This window comes from Pseudogymnoascus verrucosus (assembly GCF_001662655.1).
Source record: "Pseudogymnoascus verrucosus strain UAMH 10579 unplaced genomic scaffold scaffold_2, whole genome shotgun sequence".
NCBI lineage: Eukaryota > Fungi > Ascomycota > Leotiomycetes > Thelebolales > Thelebolaceae > Pseudogymnoascus > Pseudogymnoascus verrucosus.
Genome location: NW_017263653.1, coordinates 72,787 through 90,812, shown reverse-complemented (window position 1 = coordinate 90,812; position 18,026 = coordinate 72,787). Strand labels below are relative to the sequence as shown.

The 18,026-nt window shown below is 47.3% G+C and overlaps 9 protein-coding genes across 9 annotated transcripts; 5 read left to right on the top strand and 4 right to left on the bottom strand.

The window, feature by feature from the left end:
* Positions 1–1,227: 1,227 nt before the first annotated feature.
* Positions 1,228–2,100, top strand: VE01_00658 (uncharacterized protein; the record flags this gene model as incomplete). Its single annotated transcript, XM_018270186.1, has 1 exon — positions 1,228–2,100. One exon carries the CDS (start codon positions 1,228–1,230, stop codon positions 2,098–2,100), a length of 873 nt encoding a protein of 290 aa, XP_018134740.1.
* An 814-nt stretch (positions 2,101–2,914) lies between these two features.
* Positions 2,915–3,566, top strand: VE01_00657 (uncharacterized protein; the record flags this gene model as incomplete). Its single annotated transcript, XM_018270185.1, has 3 exons — positions 2,915–3,080; positions 3,144–3,424; positions 3,483–3,566. 3 exons carry the CDS (start codon positions 2,915–2,917, stop codon positions 3,564–3,566), a joined length of 531 nt encoding a protein of 176 aa, XP_018134749.1.
* A 1,308-nt stretch (positions 3,567–4,874) lies between these two features.
* On the top strand, positions 4,875–5,489 carry VE01_00656 (uncharacterized protein; the record flags this gene model as incomplete). The annotated part of the gene is made up of 1 exon (XM_018270184.2): positions 4,875–5,489. One exon carries the CDS (start codon positions 4,875–4,877, stop codon positions 5,274–5,276), a length of 402 nt encoding a protein of 133 aa, XP_018134748.1. The 3' UTR covers positions 5,277–5,489.
* A 629-nt stretch (positions 5,490–6,118) lies between these two features.
* Positions 6,119–7,932, bottom strand: VE01_00655 (uncharacterized protein; the record flags this gene model as incomplete). Its single annotated transcript, XM_059463291.1, has 4 exons — positions 7,423–7,932; positions 7,189–7,370; positions 6,965–7,133; positions 6,119–6,917 (listed from the first exon to the last, which is right to left on the bottom strand). The coding sequence occupies exons 1-4, from the start codon at positions 7,731–7,733 to the stop codon at positions 6,119–6,121; spliced, it is 1,461 nt and encodes a 486-aa protein (XP_059320084.1). The 5' UTR covers positions 7,734–7,932.
* A 277-nt stretch (positions 7,933–8,209) lies between these two features.
* Positions 8,210–9,419, bottom strand: VE01_00654 (uncharacterized protein). The gene is made up of 3 exons (XM_018270182.2): positions 9,199–9,419; positions 8,443–9,141; positions 8,210–8,382 (listed from the first exon to the last, which is right to left on the bottom strand). The coding sequence occupies exons 1-3, from the start codon at positions 9,323–9,325 to the stop codon at positions 8,234–8,236; spliced, it is 975 nt and encodes a 324-aa protein (XP_018134746.2). The 5' UTR covers positions 9,326–9,419; the 3' UTR covers positions 8,210–8,233.
* Positions 9,420–9,533: 114 nt separating this feature from the next.
* Positions 9,534–11,108, top strand: VE01_00653 (uncharacterized protein). Its single transcript, XM_018270181.2, has 4 exons — positions 9,534–9,956; positions 10,030–10,520; positions 10,577–10,724; positions 10,775–11,108. The coding sequence occupies exons 1-4, from the start codon at positions 9,695–9,697 to the stop codon at positions 11,002–11,004; spliced, it is 1,131 nt and encodes a 376-aa protein (XP_018134745.1). The 5' UTR covers positions 9,534–9,694; the 3' UTR covers positions 11,005–11,108.
* Positions 11,109–11,232: 124 nt separating this feature from the next.
* On the bottom strand, positions 11,233–13,932 carry VE01_00652 (uncharacterized protein). The gene is made up of 4 exons (XM_059463290.1): positions 12,685–13,932; positions 12,139–12,628; positions 12,024–12,083; positions 11,233–11,975 (listed from the first exon to the last, which is right to left on the bottom strand). The coding sequence occupies exons 1-4, from the start codon at positions 13,649–13,651 to the stop codon at positions 11,381–11,383; spliced, it is 2,112 nt and encodes a 703-aa protein (XP_059320083.1). The 5' UTR covers positions 13,652–13,932; the 3' UTR covers positions 11,233–11,380.
* Positions 13,933–14,257: 325 nt separating this feature from the next.
* On the top strand, positions 14,258–14,951 carry VE01_00651 (uncharacterized protein; the record flags this gene model as incomplete). Its single annotated transcript, XM_018270179.1, has 4 exons — positions 14,258–14,276; positions 14,343–14,611; positions 14,670–14,850; positions 14,905–14,951. 4 exons carry the CDS (start codon positions 14,258–14,260, stop codon positions 14,949–14,951), a joined length of 516 nt encoding a protein of 171 aa, XP_018134743.1.
* On the bottom strand, positions 14,768–17,856 carry VE01_00650 (uncharacterized protein). The gene is made up of 2 exons (XM_018270178.2): positions 17,509–17,856; positions 14,768–17,444 (listed from the first exon to the last, which is right to left on the bottom strand). The coding sequence occupies exons 1-2, from the start codon at positions 17,823–17,825 to the stop codon at positions 16,049–16,051; spliced, it is 1,713 nt and encodes a 570-aa protein (XP_018134742.2). The 5' UTR covers positions 17,826–17,856; the 3' UTR covers positions 14,768–16,048.
* Between the last annotated feature and the right edge of the window lie 170 nt (positions 17,857–18,026).

Sequence of the window (18,026 nt, the reverse complement as noted above, 5' to 3'; positions counted from 1 at the left end):
ACGAGAAAGAGAAGGCAATAAAATCTCTAGCCATCACTCTAGTTACGAATGCAAGTACGTAAAATCAATATTGTGTTCACGCTCAGTTAGCCGTATAGCACCTTGCCTGTCAACTTTCCTAAATCGGCTTCCTTTTCTGTCCCTGGTCCTTTGCTCCTCTTTCTTCTCTAACAATTCGGTTGCGCAGATGAAGGAATTTTCAATAAGCGTATTTTACTGTCGCCCCTACTGTATGATTGTAACGTCGCGCTATTTTGAAGTTTGTGGAAATCCGCTTTTAGCATCCCATTTAGGCGATCGCAGTAACAGCCCGGGTGGGGAGGGGTGGTAAGGATTGCTGCAAGGGTCTCGCTTAGACCGCGCTTAGCACGCGAAGATCCTTTGTATACGCCACGCCTGCCTGATAATGAGCTTAGCTAAGCTTAGTTTAGCTTGGCTAACTTTGTGTAGCTTACGATTGGCTTATACTTGCTTACCTCAATGTCACTGTCCCCCCTAAAGACGCTTAGGCCGTAGTTAATTAACAAGGTTTGGTTGATTTGTGGGTCTGTCTCAGTGAGCGTCCATCCCACTGCCACAAACGCTAAAAAGCCAACACGAGTGATAATTGAGCTGAGGGCGAATATTGTAGGTAGGACCAACAACAAGGTGAACTTAATTTACATGTCCAACAACACCTTCGGAGATCGCCCTTATTTTATCAGAAAGTGGTTGCAGGCTAAATGTATTACTCTATGTGCGAACAATTGGTCTCTAAGTGGTGGGCCTTCGAGTTGCATATAATGTATGTACATGTGAGGGCAGTGCTCATTATTCAGTGCCTCTAAGTTAAAATTCTACATGGTCCCTAAAGGCAAGAATACCAAGTGGAGCCGACGTATCTCGTACTAGGCGGCGGCGCAAACCCCGAAAGAGACCTTTTGTCGTCTGCATCAGTGGATGCTGCATTATCGCCGCGGAATAATGCACCGCCATGAAAGAGAAAATTGTCGCGGCGCGGGATTTGCGACAAGAATTCAGCCACTATTAGCTTTTGCTGTATTAGTTTGACCTTGTCAGAATCTCTAGCCAGATCTGCCATACGTTTCGTCGTAGAGTAGTGCGGCTAGAGCTTGAACACACACACCCTTGTAAAGGCAGAATATATCTTTTGTTTGTGCTTATTCTCCCACTCCTTTCTTACTGTCTATCGTTTACTTTCTTCGTTATCCGCGCTTTCAGGTCAAGATGTGGCTGACTTTAGGAACAACCGTTGCTAAGGCCTTAGCAGCCTATGTCGCATTCGCTGGTCACAGCACAGCCGCAAATAGCAGATTGGAATCTTACCTTGCGGCGCACCCCGTATCGACCAGTACGCTGGTCTCTATAAGCTCTATACAGAGCCCAAGTATAGATTCAGTTCCAGCACAAGTTAAGAAACCGTCTGCTACATCCAACACGGCTAGAGTCTGCTGTCCCACAAGCTGTAACGGAAGCAAACCAAATAACTGGACGGTATATCAAAATGTTGATCGCCTTGCACTATGCAATCAAACCATGCTCTTGGATTTTGCCCTTTACAATCCACTTGGCGACCACAGAACCCACGCGAGCATACGATCTTGCACTGCGGATTATAAGAGTAGCTTTAGCGCACCTAGCAGACTTACGAATGAATCGTGTCGTTCCAGCAAGAACCTGAAGCAAGGAGAGGCATCTTTGCAAATAGCATGGCTAGGTTCAAGTAACACTGAAGCAGCTGGCGACGTTGTTGCTGCTGCTCAACAGATGGAAAGGTATATAAGCCAGAGCGAAGTCGGCTGTAATAGCACAACAGCCTTTGCATACTCTGGACAGACAGCTCTTGGTCTTTACGCTGGTTTGGGAATCCAAAGCCAGGGAATTGTATCAACCGTACTTCAACAATTCAGCGCTCACGTGGAGACCAATGGAATATCAGAAAATCTTTTCGTTCAACTCTGTGCAACAAATGGCCAAAGCTCTAGACTCGCTTTCGGAGTTATGGCAAACACCAACTCCAATCTATCTTCCGTGCAGCATGCTGTAAAGACATGGAGAGACGGAAAGTGCGTCACTGAGTATGACGAAGCGACTGTCTAGAAAAATATCACCCTCTTAATACCAAGTCTGCTAAGCCCAAGCAACAACACATCTACAGCAAAACAGGTTTCACATGGTTTGAACCCTCGAGCAACATGCACCACCGTCAGGGCTCATAGCACAGACACTTGTGGTTCACTCGCTGTTGAGTGCGGTATTACCCCAGCGCAGTTCACTGTGTACAATCCAAGCACTGCACTATGTTCAACAGAGGGCCAGCACTTTTCCTGCTCATCCGGCACACTGCCTGATTTCGCCCCGAAGCCAAATTCCGATGGGACCTGTCATAGCTACCTTGTTCAAAAGGACGATAACTGTAGCCAGCTCTTAGGGCTATATAGTCTCATCGCTGCGCTGCTCGAATCTTTTAATTCGAAAACTTGGGGCTAGATGGGCTGTGCTGACTTACAGGCTGGTGGCAATATATGCCTTAGCACCGGATCACCGCCTATGCCCGCTCCATTAGTTAATGCTGTTTGTGGACCGCAGGTCCCGGGGACACCGACCCCCCCTGCAGGAACAGACCTTTCAACTCTTAATGAGTGTGCACTCAACGCTTGCTGTGACATTTGGGGCGAGTGTGGTATGTAAATCTCCGAATCCCTCTTATTGCTATGTCATGCTGATTTAGCCATTTTGCAGGTACGACAGGCGAATTCTGTACTGCTAGCAAGGGGCCTGCTGGAGCACCAGGGACTGCTGCTCTTAATCAGAACGGATGTATCTCCAACTATGGCACCCAGATCCTCATCGGACTGCCTCCTGTTGTGTTTAGGAAGATAGGTTACTTTGAAGCCTTTGACTCATCGCGACCATGCTTAAATATGAAAGTCACGGATTTCGACACTACCGGATACACACACACATACATCTTGCATTTGCGACTATAACCCTCGACTGGAATGTAGATATTACTTCCATCGAAGATCAATTCTTAGCTTTTGTGCAGATGACGGGTTTCAAGAAGATTCTTTCTTTTGGTATGTTGAGAATGACCGACTTATACAGTGTGTAATGGCTCTCCCGCTGACTTCTTTCTATAGGTGGATGGACCTTCTCTACCGACCCTAGTACCTATTTTATTTTCCGTCAAGTTGTGGAAGAGCCAAATCGGGATACATTCATCGCTAACGTCGTTGCCTTCGTTAAGAAGTATAATCTAGACGGTGTTGATTTTGACTGGGAGTATCCAGCTGAGCCCGATATGGAAGGCATCCCCCACGGAACCGCTGAGGATGCCTCTAATTATTACCTATTCCTTAGTGAACTACGGAACAGTTTACCTGATGGTACTTCGCTTTCTATAGCAGCCCCGGCAGGATTTGTATGTGGATTCCTAGATTAAGCATTTTCATTAAGCAGCGCTAACTATTTCTTTTCAGTGGTACCTCAAGGGTTTTCCAATTCAAGCAATCGGTCATGTTGTCGACTATATTATCTTTATGACCTGTGTTCTTCATGGCTAGTGGGATTATGGACATCCTTATTCAGACGATGGCTGTTTAGGGGGTAACTGCCTCCGCTCTCATGTTAACTTAACTGAGACGCTCAGTGCGCTCTCTATAGTTACTAAAGCTGGCGTGCCTTCAGACAAGGTTGTTGTAGGCGTTACCAGTTATGGCCGCTCTTTCTAGATGACTACGCCTGGTTGTACTAGTAGTGATTGTACATACACAGGACCGGTGTCTGGCGCTTATGGCGGGGCTTGCACGCAAACACCAGGCTATATTGCAAACGCCGAGATTGCAGCCATTATTGCGGGAACTAGAAGTGTCCAGTCTTATCGGGATGATAGTTACTCTGACATCGTAGTGTACGACGAAACCCAGTGGATTGCTTATATAACCGACGATAACAAAGTCATAAGGACAAAGATATTCCAAGCCTATAATTTCAGAGGGACTACAGATTGGGCGGTCGACCTCCAAACCTTTGAGGATGGGAGTAGCGTTGGTAAGGATATATACGTGCCACCGTCTATCTGGTCTAGTTCAAATCCAGAGGTTAATTGTATACCGCCATGCACGCTTATACTGCCGCCGTTCCCACTGGGTTTCACAACAACTATCAATTGGCCTGCACTCACTACAACCCTGCTTGTCTCATCAGGAACAAAAATTGTGACCACCACAACCACTATCTCGGTGTCTATCGTCACGACGACCGAAATTAAGTGGTAGCCAGTATTTATTAGCGAAGGCGACGATCTAACGGCGACTTTCACAGCTGTTCAGAGTGTGATGCCTTAGCCATTCAGCATTACACTAGGAATCGGCGAGGCTGTATTCCCTCCAAGTTTGATTCCAATGCCTTCTAACCCATTCAATACGGGGGCCACAGGGGCCGCAGGTAGTAGTACTACATCAGGGGCAATGTCAACCTCATCCACAGCAGTTATCATTCCTGTGTTTTACTCCACTTCTCATGTTGTCACGATCCAGCCGCAAGCTACTGTGTCAGTAAGCACCCCACCACCCACTGGCATTTCGACAGTCATATATAAAAGTGCTAAGCCGACCGCCACTTGTTCTTCAAACTACGGTCATAAGAACTGTGGGCTGTTTGGGTGCTCGTCTGGGTGTAGGATATTCGGTTGCGGCGGCGGCTGCGGCATCTGGGGTTGTGGGGGTGGATGTGGACTGTTTGGGTGTGGAGGCGGACCCGGATGCGCCCTAGGTCTCTGCTCTAGTGGGTGCCCTCTTAGCAAGTGTGGTGGGTTAGGTTGCACCACAGGCTCATGTGGCAATGGGGGGTGCCCTAGCGGCGACTGCAGCATGTGCCCCAATGGCAAATGTGGCGACGTCGAGCAGAACAAGTCAAACGACTGTACGTCTTTGGAGACGGCGAGTTTGTGCACTATGGTTGTGAGTAGTTTTGTACCAGCCGGTACAACAGGGTGGTCAACGACAACGAGAACACACTGTGAAATCACAGAGGCGTGTACCGTGACAGATAGTACTACCACCACAACTGTTACCACGAGCGTGTCATATCCCGAAGAGATGGCAGCTTTCGTTGATTCCAGTTTTCAACTTGCCGATGATGCTGCCTTGAAAGCCGCGTCGAGCTTAATCGTCAGTTTACAGAACGAGTGGGATGCGACGCGCTGGGGTTCTATGACTGCTCTAAGTACCACCGACGACTCGCTCCGCAATGCGTTACAAGCAGCCTGGTAAATTGCAAGTGGATCTATCAATATGTCGATGTAGCGGACTGTCCAACTACAACATCATTACTGCCTGCCAGCTGCACCAACAGCCCGCCAAAAACTTCAACCAATCGTCCTCCAGCAACAACGACTTCCCCTCCACCTCCAACAACCACTACTCTAAATTTGTGCTATTTCGCGCAATATTATTGTGGCTCTATAGAATGCGACTCCTTCGACCACGCTCAATACTACTGGTTCGTTGCAGACGGCTCTTCTACTTGCGAGACAGTGTGGGGCAAATCATCATGGATACAGTCTACTGGGATAAAAGGCCCGGAAGATACCACATATCACTTTCCTCCTAGTTCCTTTGACTTGCCCGATTTCTCAGGAGGTTCTGACTGTTCGTTTTCTCCCTATGGTGGTGACGGTTCAGGATCAAAGGCCGACTCGTATTACGAAAGTGTCAGCAATGGAGGCGAGGTTGGGAAAGTTGCATGTATCGACCACGTAGTAGCCGATATGTCGACATGTTATAAGGCGTATAAGAAATTCGATATCACCTCAGGTCAAGGGCGAAGAGAGATGGTCCAGCTGCTTACAATGGTCTGGGATGATGAAAATTATCATAATTAAATAGATAGCTGCGCGCAATAAGTCATTGAGCGTTGCCTTAGTCTCTATATGACACTTTCTCGGGGTGTTTAGCTGAACATTATTATACTCTGTAGAGATTTCAACTGTACGAATAAGTCATAGTATATACAAGGACATAACTTGATCGTATTTAAATAAATAACTCATACTATTTGCCTGCAGCCTCCATTCTTTTACCAGAGTATTTAACAAGTACTGCCATGCCATTATCTAGTAAGCGTAAAATACCTTCGACTCATCCCCACTACGTCTAATCTTGGTATTGGTCCTCATAAGCCAAAACCTGAAAGCCCACGCACTAGCAATTGTAGCAAAGGCGAATCCAGCATTAGATCCCATAGCCGTAAGGTACTTCGGTCCATCAGATTTTGGGTATAAATATGCCGTGTAGATATAGGAAGCATTGGCAACCACATTGACGATACTGAGCGACACGGCTTTTTTCTCGGTTGTCTGTCCCAACGTCGCCGAAACCCATCCCAGAATAACCGAATTGACGGCATAGGCACCGCTGGCAAAGAGGAAGCAAGATATGTAACGAGCAGGCGTGTTAAGCGTTAGGCAGGAGATGACAAACCCAACGAGAGCGGCTCCCATGCACCCAGTGATATGCCAGGTTCTCTCGTTGTACTTCCCCGAAGTGATTCCGATAGCGTAGCCAAAAAATCCAGACACAAGATATGGCGGGCATGTGAGAGCCAAAGTGATAGTTCGGTCATACCCAAGAGAACCAACAACAGTAGGGAAGAAATTATTGAATGAACAGGCGGAGAGATGCATGTTTTGCATGAAGCATAGGAGGTATAGCCTAGGGTCCCTAATAGCCTGTTTGAAACCCTCTCTCGCGCCTTTATCGGGCGTTAGACCGACAGTGTCGCGTTTGATTCTGGCGTCAGCAAGAATTCGCTCTTCTTCAGTGAGCCATTTCGTAGTGAGCGGGAAGTCAGGAAGAAGGTATGCTGCAGCAATGGCTACGGCAAAAGTCACCACTCCCTCGATAATAAAAAGCCTTGGTGAGGTTAGTCAGTTTTCGAATTTGGTTTCAAAGTAACCTACCATTGCCAGCCTTTGAATCCGTGAGCGCCATCAATGGAAGCAAACGTTGCGGCTGCGATGAGACCTGCGAAAGAGGTCGCGAATATGTTGCCGGAGTATAAAATCGCTATTCTCGTCGCAACCTCCTTTCGGGTGTAAAATGCTGATAGCAAGTATAACGCACCAGGGTCTCAAGGATCGTTAGCACCGACCGATCTCGATAGGAATAGCAATGGGAGACAAACAGAATGGGGCTTCAAGGACCCCGAGGAAAAATCGGACAAGTACGAGCCCAGTATAATTCTTGACCAGCGCTGTTAAAGCCGCGACAATGGCCCATCCAGCCATACAAACCGCCATGTATATCGAGGGCCGGATTTTCCTTGACGACATCAACATGTTTGAGGGGATTTGCATTAAGAGATACCTATTAAATAGTCAGTCGTCAGCTGTACTAAATCAAATTTTGGTGTACTTGCCCCACAAAGAGAATGGAAATACATGTATTGTATTGTGTACCCTCTAAACCCAAGTCTTTTTCAAGGTCGTTCAGCCGAGCGTTCGCTATGGCGTTCCTGTCAAGATAGTTCATAAAGTACATGGCCCAAAGAGTAGGCATAATCCTCATATCGAGCTTTCGAACCAAGGCAATCTCTGCTGGGTCGGATTTTGCGACGGCCCCCGAATAGTCGACATCTTCTAAAGGTTCCTTCATGAGGCTCTCGGGGTCCTCTAGGTGTGATGCCGTATTGACCTTGTCATCGGGCGTTTGAGGGCGTTTTTCACTCATGATATCGACTTAATATTGCACTATCCGGATAGATTTGACGTGATGTAAGATATTTCGCAGATAGTAGTCCAAGAGCAGACAATTGCCATGTCTAATATTTACTGGCGAGAGACATCATAGGTTTTATAGAAAACAACTGCCTGCCATCCCATATTCAGGGACACTTACCTCGCTGTAAGCTTTCCCCAGGTTTTTTCCCACGGGGTACGACTCTGCGGGGAAACGTTCGCCAGCGGGGGCTGCATAGTATGGTAAGACTATGGGGTAGTTGTGGGTCTGGAGAAACGAAAGCCGGGCCGCTTATACCACGAGGGAGAAGCAGAGCAGGTCGTACCCCGCAACCCCGCACGACGCACACAGGTCCGGGCCTTGGCTGACAGGAACGGGTGAAGTTGGACTATGGTCGATAAATCCGTCATATCAACTCTCTTGCTAGATTCCTTTCGAGTCTACAGTATCGATCATATTGAAAACAGGCCGCGTATTATTTTATTGCTCATTCAGAATAGTTTTGATTCTACAACATTCCGCTCAACGTCCATGACTAGTTGCAATTGTCCCTTTGTCCTAATAAAACTTCCAGTCTCCCTAAAGAATCCAGATCGTAGACCGTCCAAATATAATTCATACGCTGGCATATATATCTGTACTGAAACGTTCATCAGATTAGTTTAATTATCCACGACGGGGCAAATGAAAAAAACAGTACCGAATTTGACTACCGCCTCATCAGTCATTCCAGTACCTTTCCTCCTATGGAGTGCATGCTCCTGCTGTATCCTCCATGTATACACGTTACCCAAGTCATTGGTATCAAGATGCACCATAAAATCAAAATGCTGCGGACCCATGAAATCTTCAGAGTATCTGCGTAGACAGTCATTTACATGGAGCAAATCCACAAGCTTATGGTCCCCCAAAGTAGTTGTGCAAAATTGACTCCGGGGCAAATCCATAATGCTCTTTTCGGGTTCGTTCAAATGTCGAATCTGTAAAGCTTCTACTCTCTTCCTCTCCACCTCGATGTCAGGACATGGTTGGAAGCCAACACACCACCCTTCGAAAATCACCACATCGATCGGACAATGGCAATCAATGGTTTTCCATTCCGATAGTGGAAGTCTGTCTCCCTCCCCTTGGAAGAGGCCTTTGTCGAATGAAGGAATCCAAACATGTTTCGCTAATGGATCTGAGAACTGGCTGAAGAATGATTTCAACAAGACAGGATCATGTGTTCCAGGCTGACCGCGAGCTTTAAACAAGTTGTTGGAAGGATTTTGTGTACGAAGGGATATTTGTTCGTCATGTCGTAGGTAGAAGTCGTCGAGTGATACCTCGATGGTGTTATAATTATGGTCCTTGGAGAGAGCGACGACGAGTGCTGATGCCAAATGTGATTTTCCTGATCCTACAATATAAATTCTCGTTAAACTCATATTTACTTAGTTTAAACAATTACACGTACCTTGTAATCCTGTAACACCTAAAATAAATGGTTTTTTAGCATTGCCTTGATGCTCAAGCTTTCGGTGGGCCTCAATGAACGGCAGTACGCTTTCAACAACGAGCTGAGCTCGGCTGTCTCGACTCATATTGATTGTATATACGGATTGTGAAGAGTCTTTAGGCCAGGTCTGACATTGTGGCTATGTTATGTGGACTATTATCTGTGTGTTTTTCGCCGCCTTCTTCTCTTGTGAAGATGGCAAGTTGGTTTTCGACCCCACATCTCAGCCGGAGAAACGATCCCCGGGTGATTCACAGCCCCGCCAAACCCAGCCAACCCCCAACCCCACCAAGATGGAACCTATCTGATCCTGTGTATCAATCTCCACTAGATATTCAGGTATTTGTATCTCTTTATTCTGCTTCTTTCCTAATAATTTACCTTCCCATAATCGTCGTGCACATCGATTCAGTTTCACAACTCGACCATATCATATCATATCACCATTGTCAAAATGAGTCCCTCTCTTGCTGATCCTCGCCCAAGCTATCGAATTGCTTCAATACCAGCAGATGGAATTGGCCCTGAAGTAATCGACGCCGGTGTCACCGTGTTGAAGAAGTTTGCCGAGACATTAAACACTTTTGACCTGGATTTCACGAACTTCGACTGGAGCAGCGACACTTACAAAGCTACGGGGAAATACATGCCAGACGATGCCCTGACAACGTTAAAAACGTTTGATGCTATTCTCTTCGGTGCTGTTGGTGCCCCAGGTATGTAAAACTAAGCACAAATTTCCAGATATTTAAAGCAAACCAAATCACATATGCTGATGTGATTCCATAGACGTCCCAGACCACATCTCCCTATGGCAACTCCGCCTCGCAATCTGCCAACCCCTCCAACAATACGCGAACGTGCGTCCCACCAAGGTCTTCCGAGGCACTCAATCGCCTCTTCGAAACTGCAAGAATGGCGAGCTGGACTGGGTGATAATCCGCGAGAATAGCGAAGGGGAATATGCCGGTCACGGCGGCCGCTCTCATCGCGGTGAACCATGGGAGACTGCTACTGAAGTCTCGATTTTCACACGCCACGCTGTGGAGAGAATAATGCGATTTGCATTCGAAACAGCCAAGAACAGGCCGAAGAAGCATATCACTGTGGTTACAAAGAGTAATGCGCAGAGGAATGGCATGGTCATGTGGGACGAAGTCGCATCAGATGTGGCAAAGGACTTTCCAGATGTGCTGGTTGATAAGATGTTGGTGGATGCAATGACTACGAGGATGGTACTAAAGCCGGAGACGCTTGATACCATTGTTGCTACAAACTTGGTAGGTTATTGGTTTACGAGAATGCATACTGGGGCAGGTTCTAACGATACAATTAGCACGCGGATATTCTTTCGGATCTTGCTGCGGCGTTGGCTGGTTCCATTGGCATCGCACCCACCAGCAATCTCGATCCCACACGAAAGAACCCTTCCATGTTCGAGCCTATCCATGGCTCTGCGTTCGATATCACTGGAATGGGAATCGGTATTCCTCCTTCTACGTAAAATATTGTATGGTTACTGACTTGGTGACAGCAAATCCAGTTGCGACATTCTGGACTGCTTGCGAGATGTTGACCTGGCTAGGCGAGAAGGAGGCAGCAGATCAACTCCTCGATATCGTCGAAGCCGTTTGCGAAAAGGGAATCATGACTAAAGATCTCGGAGGGACGGCGACCACGGCCGAGGTGACAAATGCTGTGTGCGAAGAAATTCAGAATAGATTAGGGAAGACAAAGGCTGAGCATCTCGAAGGGTCGAACTAAGATTATTTTATTCATAGATTCTTGATCAGGGTATTAGGTTTATTGTCAGGAAGCCTGCAGAGTTCAAAGTACCATGAGAAGGTATACGCAAATGAAAAAATATGAATAGAATAAATATGAACATGGTTATGGAATAAAGTGATCCATATTGTTGCTGATGTCGTCTATTGATCCGATCCACCCATTATATAAGGAAAACAAATCTCGTGCATCTTAACATAACAAAATGTTCTCTTTATGTATCACCATAGAGCTTAAGTAAGCGTTCAGGTTCTGCCGACGTTCTTCTTATAATCAAATAGCCTTTAATTCATCGAGTGTAATTATTACATGCGTCCTGAATAGCCTTCCTATGTAAATAAGAGTATAAATATTTCTAAAACTGTGCCATATCTCCAGGCTCGTACATCTGCTCACTAATTTGATAAGAAGCATCCATGAGCTGAAATATATCGTCAAGTCCGTTAAACTGGTCACCCATCTGGTAAGTTGGTCCGCTTAACATAGGCCAAGCCACGCCACCAGGTGCGCTGTTTGGCTCCATGGTAGACGTTTCGTTTTGCTGAAAGGAGAATGCCATGGCGCCCTGAGGGCTCCTCAAATGGGGCGGTATCGAATTGTTCGTACTTGGCGTCTCTCCATTTCCCTGGTAAGCTCTCGGTGAGCCATGTGGCTGAAAATCAGGATTTGGGGCACGGGGCGAAACTGAAGCTCCTCCGGTGTCTTGTGCTGTACCAGTCTCACTATTCCGCAGGCGTACCTTCTGCCGATGGATTGAGTTGAGTGCATCTGTTGACGTCCGCATCTCTTTTGTTCGAGACTGTAAACCAGCGTGTTGCTCGAAGGTACCATTGGAGAGTTTGTTACCCAGAGCTTTTTGTAAATCTATAAGAGCGGATGCGCAAGCTCCTGGCCAGAAATTCCCTCGCAATGAGAGCGTTTCTAATATCTTTATACATCGACCAGCCTCACTTTAAGACAGTTAGTATGCTCGTCATGACTTGGTCTCCTGCACTTACCGTTGAGCTATCTCAATAGAATAATACCCTTCAGAGGCTGCGTAGAGAAGTATTAAGCCGCTGTCCCGGATTTTCAGTTAGATAGACGCCAATAGTAGGGAGCACGCTACCCTACCTCATCCAAATACACCACGTGAAGCCAGGCCAAAAAAGTGGATTTTGAATTTTACCATCACGCGATCCTACCTGGTTCATCCCTTCGTGCAGGTGAAGGTATACCTTCGAAACAATTTGTTTTGACGCTCCAATACACTTTTGCATTGCTGCCGCGAATAGGGAGGTATCGTAGCCGGATGTTATGACAGGCCGATTCAGAAGTATTCTGGATTCGTGCTTCTGAACAATGACAAGGAGTTTGTGTGTCTCCTTTAACAGGCATGGGGCCTGTCCGCCGTCTGGATCTTCTCCAGCCGCATCATTAATGTAATCAGGTTCGAGAAGATCTTGTGCTTCATTCCACCATTTCGATATTTCAGCATCCACATAACTGACTTCATCGGGACTAGCAGTCCTGTTGTTCGCACACTTGTGCCTAAGTTCTAAAATCAAGCCCTTGATTTTGCCGTGCCGAGCTAGAAAAGATGGGAGAAGCAGAAGACGCGGGTCTAGTTGGGATAAATCAGCTACGGAACGTAATAAGCCTGAAAATTCAGTTTCTCACCGTGAAGTGGCTGGCCATTACCCTCCTCGTTGACTTGGATGTCATGAAGTTCATTGTCAGGGTAGCAGACATCGACATCATCGTCTTTTAAATCCAGAGGCAGCCCCAGTGATTGGGAGAGATATCTCTCAAGGCTATATATCGCCCAAAATAGCCTTCGACGCATATCTGCATCAGCCAGAGTGAATTGTTTGAACCTCGAAGGGCATCTATGCAGACCGAGGTGAAAAGTAATGCGTACGATGAGACCACCAATTCTCGACGCAGCATTGAGACGCAGCATAGAAATCAGGAACACCTGAATCGCCACAAGAGCTTGAAGTCCGGACAGTGTAGAAGGTTGCATAATTACAGGTGTGAGAGAGGAAATCGCCTCATCGATGGTGCTAAAAACCAGGTTTGAAGGAATCAGTGTCAGATCATCCCTGGGCATTTGGCGTCGGTCTGCAACCGACATAGATAACACTGAGCGTACAGTAATTGCTTCCACAGTGCACAAACTCTGAACGCCATGGGTTGCAATTCTTTCGAAGAGTCCCAAAATGCTTGGTGCATGTAGAAACGGGAACAGCGGATGCCAGTTATTGAAGAACGATTGACTCCATCGCACCAAATCGTCAAAGGATACCGAGACTATAGGCTGACTTGCAGGAATAAAACAGACTTCTTCCGAGTTCCAGAGTGAACCTGACGGGTTTTGAACGTGAAGGTGATCATCCTCCCCGGGCACGAGATCATCGTCGATTGCGTGGCTGCTCTGGCTGTAGTTCCTGGCAAAAGCAGATTGTACAGCTCGCACAAAGTAGATTCCACTTCCGCTACCCACAAAGCTCGAAGAACCTTTCGCAACTCCAGGCCTCATAGAGCCGAATTCCCCCGGAGGGGTGGCAGCATCGCTGGCTCGGACACTAAATTGCCTCCGACGCTTGCGTCTCGAGTCCCCATCGTCTGGTGTCGTTGACTCCATGATGAGCCGCCTCAAACAGGCAACTAAACAACCAAGGGCCTAAGTATCAGAACAAATCGATAGATAAAAATATCGACTTCGTTCGTCAACACCTATCGAATTCCCGGTGCTGAACTAGAAGCTTGGATCTACTCGTGGAGACAAGAATGCGTCTGTTGAGACATGACAAACATATCGAGAGCCCAAAATGCAATTTATTTGATTCCCATCATTGGACGGCGATGTTAAGGTGGTCGGTTGTTATTCGTTATTATATCGTTGTCGTTGGCGCAATTGCCAAGGTTTACCTCTTATTGTTCCGTCCCAGTATGGGGCCAAATTTACCCGTAAAGTGGTAGTGAAGTCACGTGCCCATGTTACTCTCATGGTGGGTTTGGGACGCTTGACTACGTGGCCCAGATGTCGATTCGAGCCAGATTTGATACGGAATCTGAGCACGTCGATTTGGTACGTATATTTTCCATTATCTCCTATAAGCGCTTGCCGCCCTGCTTCTAGTTCATGGCGTTGATTCGGACGGACCCGAGGCCCAATCCAGGGGTTGGGTAGTGGCTTGTGGATTTTCACATAGGCTTCGATGTGTTGGGGCTGCCAGTAGATTTTCACATGAGCTTGAGCGTGCGGGGTACGGGGTAAGGAAAATGAGGTCCTCGTTTTCCTCCACGTAGTACTAAAACTCACATCATCTCAGAACCAAACGATGGGTACCAATATGCTACTATTCTGGCTACCCTAGTTGCTCCTCTGTCTCGGGGCAACATTACCCTCACATCTACAGACACTCAAGACCTTCCCATCATCAACATCCCAGCCCTCCAATCCCCCACCGACCAGCAAGTTGCCGTCGCTTCTTATAAACGTGTTCGTCAAGCATGCGCCAGTTCTTTTATGCAGAAGATCATCATCGGAGATGAATACTACCCCGGCGCATCGGTCCAGACCGACGCTCAGATTTTGGAGGTACAGTCCCATGCTGTTCGTCTTATGCTATATATACAATGCTAATAGGATCAAAAAGGCTATCAAAGGCACTCTGCAGGCCGTGTGGCATGCCAGCTCCACCTGTAAAATGGGTCTATCGGCCGATAGTATGGCTGTTGTTGACAGCCATGCACGGGTCTATGGTGTTAAGGGAGTGCGTGTCGTTGACGCAAGTGCGTTTCCGTTCCTGCCCCCAGGACACCCTCGGAGCACAATTTGTGAGTTTTCCTGTCTTCGTATCGCTCTACGTTTTGTATTGCTAATTATTATAGACGCCCTGGCTGAGAAGATTCCGGATTTGATAAAAAATGGGCAGTAAGTAAGAAGCGGATGTTGGGTATGACACAAGAAACTTCATAATGATATTGTTACTGTGATTTGCCTGGAGCTCTGGTAGAATATCGTACGGCCAAATTATTACTCTTCTCAACGTGCTATCCATTGCTATCACTGCCACGATGACCACTGTGGCGAATTGCTACTATTACCCCTCCCTTCCTTCCTTCCCTGCGGCCAGGCGTTCGTAGTATGCGGATATATCGGATAGCATCCAAGGGAACCATATTCAAAAACTCAGCGAATGCTTTTGTCGGTCCTTACTTTAAAAGGCATGATAGGTGACGCCTCTACTGCTGGACATAGCAAGATGTTGACAGTAATCTGATCTCCCTACTCATTACACGACTACCTGACTACAACCCTATTGGAAAGTGGAATTTAAGGTGGAGCTAACTTCCCTCAATAGGTCATATAGTGGAAGTGGGCCACACCAAGAACAGTCACATACGACAATAGACTCACGAGAATTCGGCATCCCGTCCACTCCGACATACACAAGCTTGCATAACACTTGGACGATATTCACATCATGCCAACCTGGACAATAGTCACCATCGTGCCAATACGCATAGCGTGGAATCTGAGCCCCTTGCCGCCTCGAGGGTGAATCTTGGGTCACACCAAAGAGGTAGCATCCACAGAGAGAACTAGATGGTACAAGGCCACGTATGGTGCCTTTCAGCATAGAACGTACGTTCGATATCACAGGAACGCATGCCAAGCTGCCCAACCTAGCGTTAGTAGACCAGCACGACCTGGTAAGAGGTCGTGAAATTCATCACATCAGGAGGAGAGAAGAGTATGATAGAAGCATGTCCTTTCGCTGGTATTATCCAGATCAAGTTCAACGGTAATTTCTCAGAACGAGTCATGCCGAAGCAATCATCGAACACCCGTCATGCTCATATCCAAACTTACAATTGCCAAATATCCCCCTTCCCAAGATCCAATCCCACTGTGGTTCTCCCTAGCACATTCCACCTCTCGTCGTATACCTCCCAGCCTACTATATGAGCGATCTTCGGTGTCTGCTATCCTCCGAGAGCCTAACGATTCAGGCTATAAATTCGTGTCGGATCATGACGAAGTGGAACGAAGTTCCTCTCCGTGAACCTCAACGTCCGAGGTAGTGTCGATATCCTTGATATTGTGAAACCATACGCGGCTGGACTTTCGCCACCACTCTTCAAGGCCGATGACTGTAACGCCAGCCATAATAACAATGGCATAGTTGAATAAGCTTGCATCTGCATTTATAGAGCTGTTGCCATACTGAGGGGAGCAAAGCACAGCAAATGCAAAGCCGTTCCAGAGGAATGTGACGACAGCCATCATAACTCCGAATCGGCCGAGATGGAAAACGCTTGGTTTGAAGGTTTTCCTTGTAATGAAGGCGCGCCCAAAGCCGACAAGGCCATACGCGGCAATGGAGCCTGCCGCCGAGGTTGAAGTCAAGCTCATGAAGGCCACTTGCGAGGGCAGCTGGGTGCACAATAAGAGAGCTGCAATCGTTGCGATGAAAATGACAGCATTGTGTGGCTGCTTGCTTTTCGAGACTCTGCAAAGCGACTCGCTGAACGGAAAGATGGAGTCTCGAGCAACTGCAAAAACAAGTCGGGAAGCTGCAACCATGGAAATAGACGTATTGAGAATGGCCCCAATCATGGAGATAATCGTGGCGACAACGTGTGCACGCGGACCTAAGGCCAGGGCATACATATTGATGAATGGCTGAGGAGCCGCGGTGTCGTAAAACGTATCGATTGGAGGCATGCAGAAAAGGAAGACGAGAATGATTGGAAATCCGCAGATCGCCGATGCCACTGTAGCCCAAAAAACCCCATTTGCAGCAGCTTTCTTCGCAGAGACAGTCTCTTCGGCGACATGGCCTGAAGCATCTTCCCCGACAAGGCAGCTAGAGACAAGAAACCAAGACAAGACCCAGTTAAGTCCGGGACTGGTCTGGCCCCCGTTATATGTTGAAGTGAAGACGAATTCGGCAGACTGGAACCCGTATGTCTTAGAGACCCCAATTGGCAACCAAATGAAGTTGAGAAGAATATCAATCGCGATAACCATAACGCCGGCGCGGAAGACCCATGCGTAGGAGCGCGGAGGTAGAAAGTTCATCAAAGTCGCAATGGCTAGGAAAAGTAGCGAGAAGGCCCATGCCACCGCCCTTGCTTTCACATCCGCCGTGTCATGGGGGAAGGTCGTATTAGGATTGAACACAACCACCTCAGACACTAGATAGTTGGCAACGCCGAAAGAGTCCGCTGCAAGGAAGGCTGTCCAAGCCACAAGAGTCCAAGCTGCTACCATGAAAGACATAAATCTCCCTAGCTTTCCACCTCCCCAGGACTGGAATGCCCAGTAATAAATGGATCCAGCGGCTGGGTACGCAGAGCAAGCCTCCGCGAGCGTGGCAGAAGTAATAATCGATAATATACTTCCTGATATCCATGAGCTCCATCTTTTTTTTGCAAAATTTGTCAGTATATGCTAGACTATGCGGGTTAAGATAGATGTTAACATACAAGGCAGCCGGTCCACCATTGCTGAGAGCAATGTAAAATAATACTCTGATGCCGCCTATGCAGTACAACGCCGAGAAGGAGCATGCAAAGTTATCAAAAGAGCCCCAGCCACGTGCAAGAACTGACTTGTAGCCTAGTTTCTGCAAATCCAGGTCATCTTTATCATCAGACAAAGACGTTGAAGAGTGTGGGGTACCAGGATATTGGCTAAGCTTTTCGGGCTGGCTTGGCGCGTGTAGCCAGGAGCTAGCAGGAGCAATGCCTTCTTTCGTCATAGGGTGCAACTCATCCATCTTAGGTCGGGGGTCGTTTTCCATAACTGTTTTCTTGCTTGCTTGTTTGCTTGCTTGCTTGTGATGGAGCGAGAAAATGCGAATAATTGGTGTAGCAAATTTTGATATAAAGAACCCACTTTTAGACGGTGCAAAACACGTGACGCGGCACATTACTTACCCCTTTGTGTAGAGTTTGACCCCACTACACGGATCATCGGCTCGTTGTTGGGGGTGAATGCATTC

Bases quoted from the DNA above. Each gene is read 5' to 3' on its own strand.
- VE01_00652 (XM_059463290.1), bottom strand. From the start codon at position 13,651: ATGGAGTCAACGACACCAGACGATGGGGACTCGAGACGCAAGCGTCGG. The intron at 12,629-12,684 runs GTGAGAAACTGA...TATCCCAACTAG, and splicing joins TAATGGCCAGCCACTTCACG to ACCCGCGTCTTCTGCTTCTC. The intron at 12,084-12,138 runs GTAGGGTAGCGT...AATCCGGGACAG, and splicing joins ACGTGGTGTATTTGGATGAG to CGGCTTAATACTTCTCTACG.
- VE01_00653 (XM_018270181.2), top strand. From the start codon at position 9,695: ATGAGTCCCTCTCTTGCTGATCCTCGCCCAAGCTATCGAATTGCTTCA. The intron at 9,957-10,029 runs GTATGTAAAACT...GTGATTCCATAG, and splicing joins CGGTGCTGTTGGTGCCCCAG to ACGTCCCAGACCACATCTCC. The intron at 10,725-10,774 runs GTATTCCTCCTT...ACTTGGTGACAG, and splicing joins TATCACTGGAATGGGAATCG to CAAATCCAGTTGCGACATTC.
- VE01_00650 (XM_018270178.2), bottom strand. From the start codon at position 17,825: ATGGAAAACGACCCCCGACCTAAGATGGATGAGTTGCACCCTATGACG. The intron at 17,445-17,508 runs GTATGTTAACAT...TGCAAAAAAAAG, and splicing joins AATGGTGGACCGGCTGCCTT to ATGGAGCTCATGGATATCAG.
- VE01_00654 (XM_018270182.2), bottom strand. From the start codon at position 9,325: ATGAGTCGAGACAGCCGAGCTCAGCTCGTTGTTGAAAGCGTACTGCCG. The intron at 9,142-9,198 runs GTACGTGTAATT...TTTATATTGTAG, and splicing joins AGGTGTTACAGGATTACAAG to GATCAGGAAAATCACATTTG. The intron at 8,383-8,442 runs GTACTGTTTTTT...TGAACGTTTCAG, and splicing joins TGAGGCGGTAGTCAAATTCG to TACAGATATATATGCCAGCG.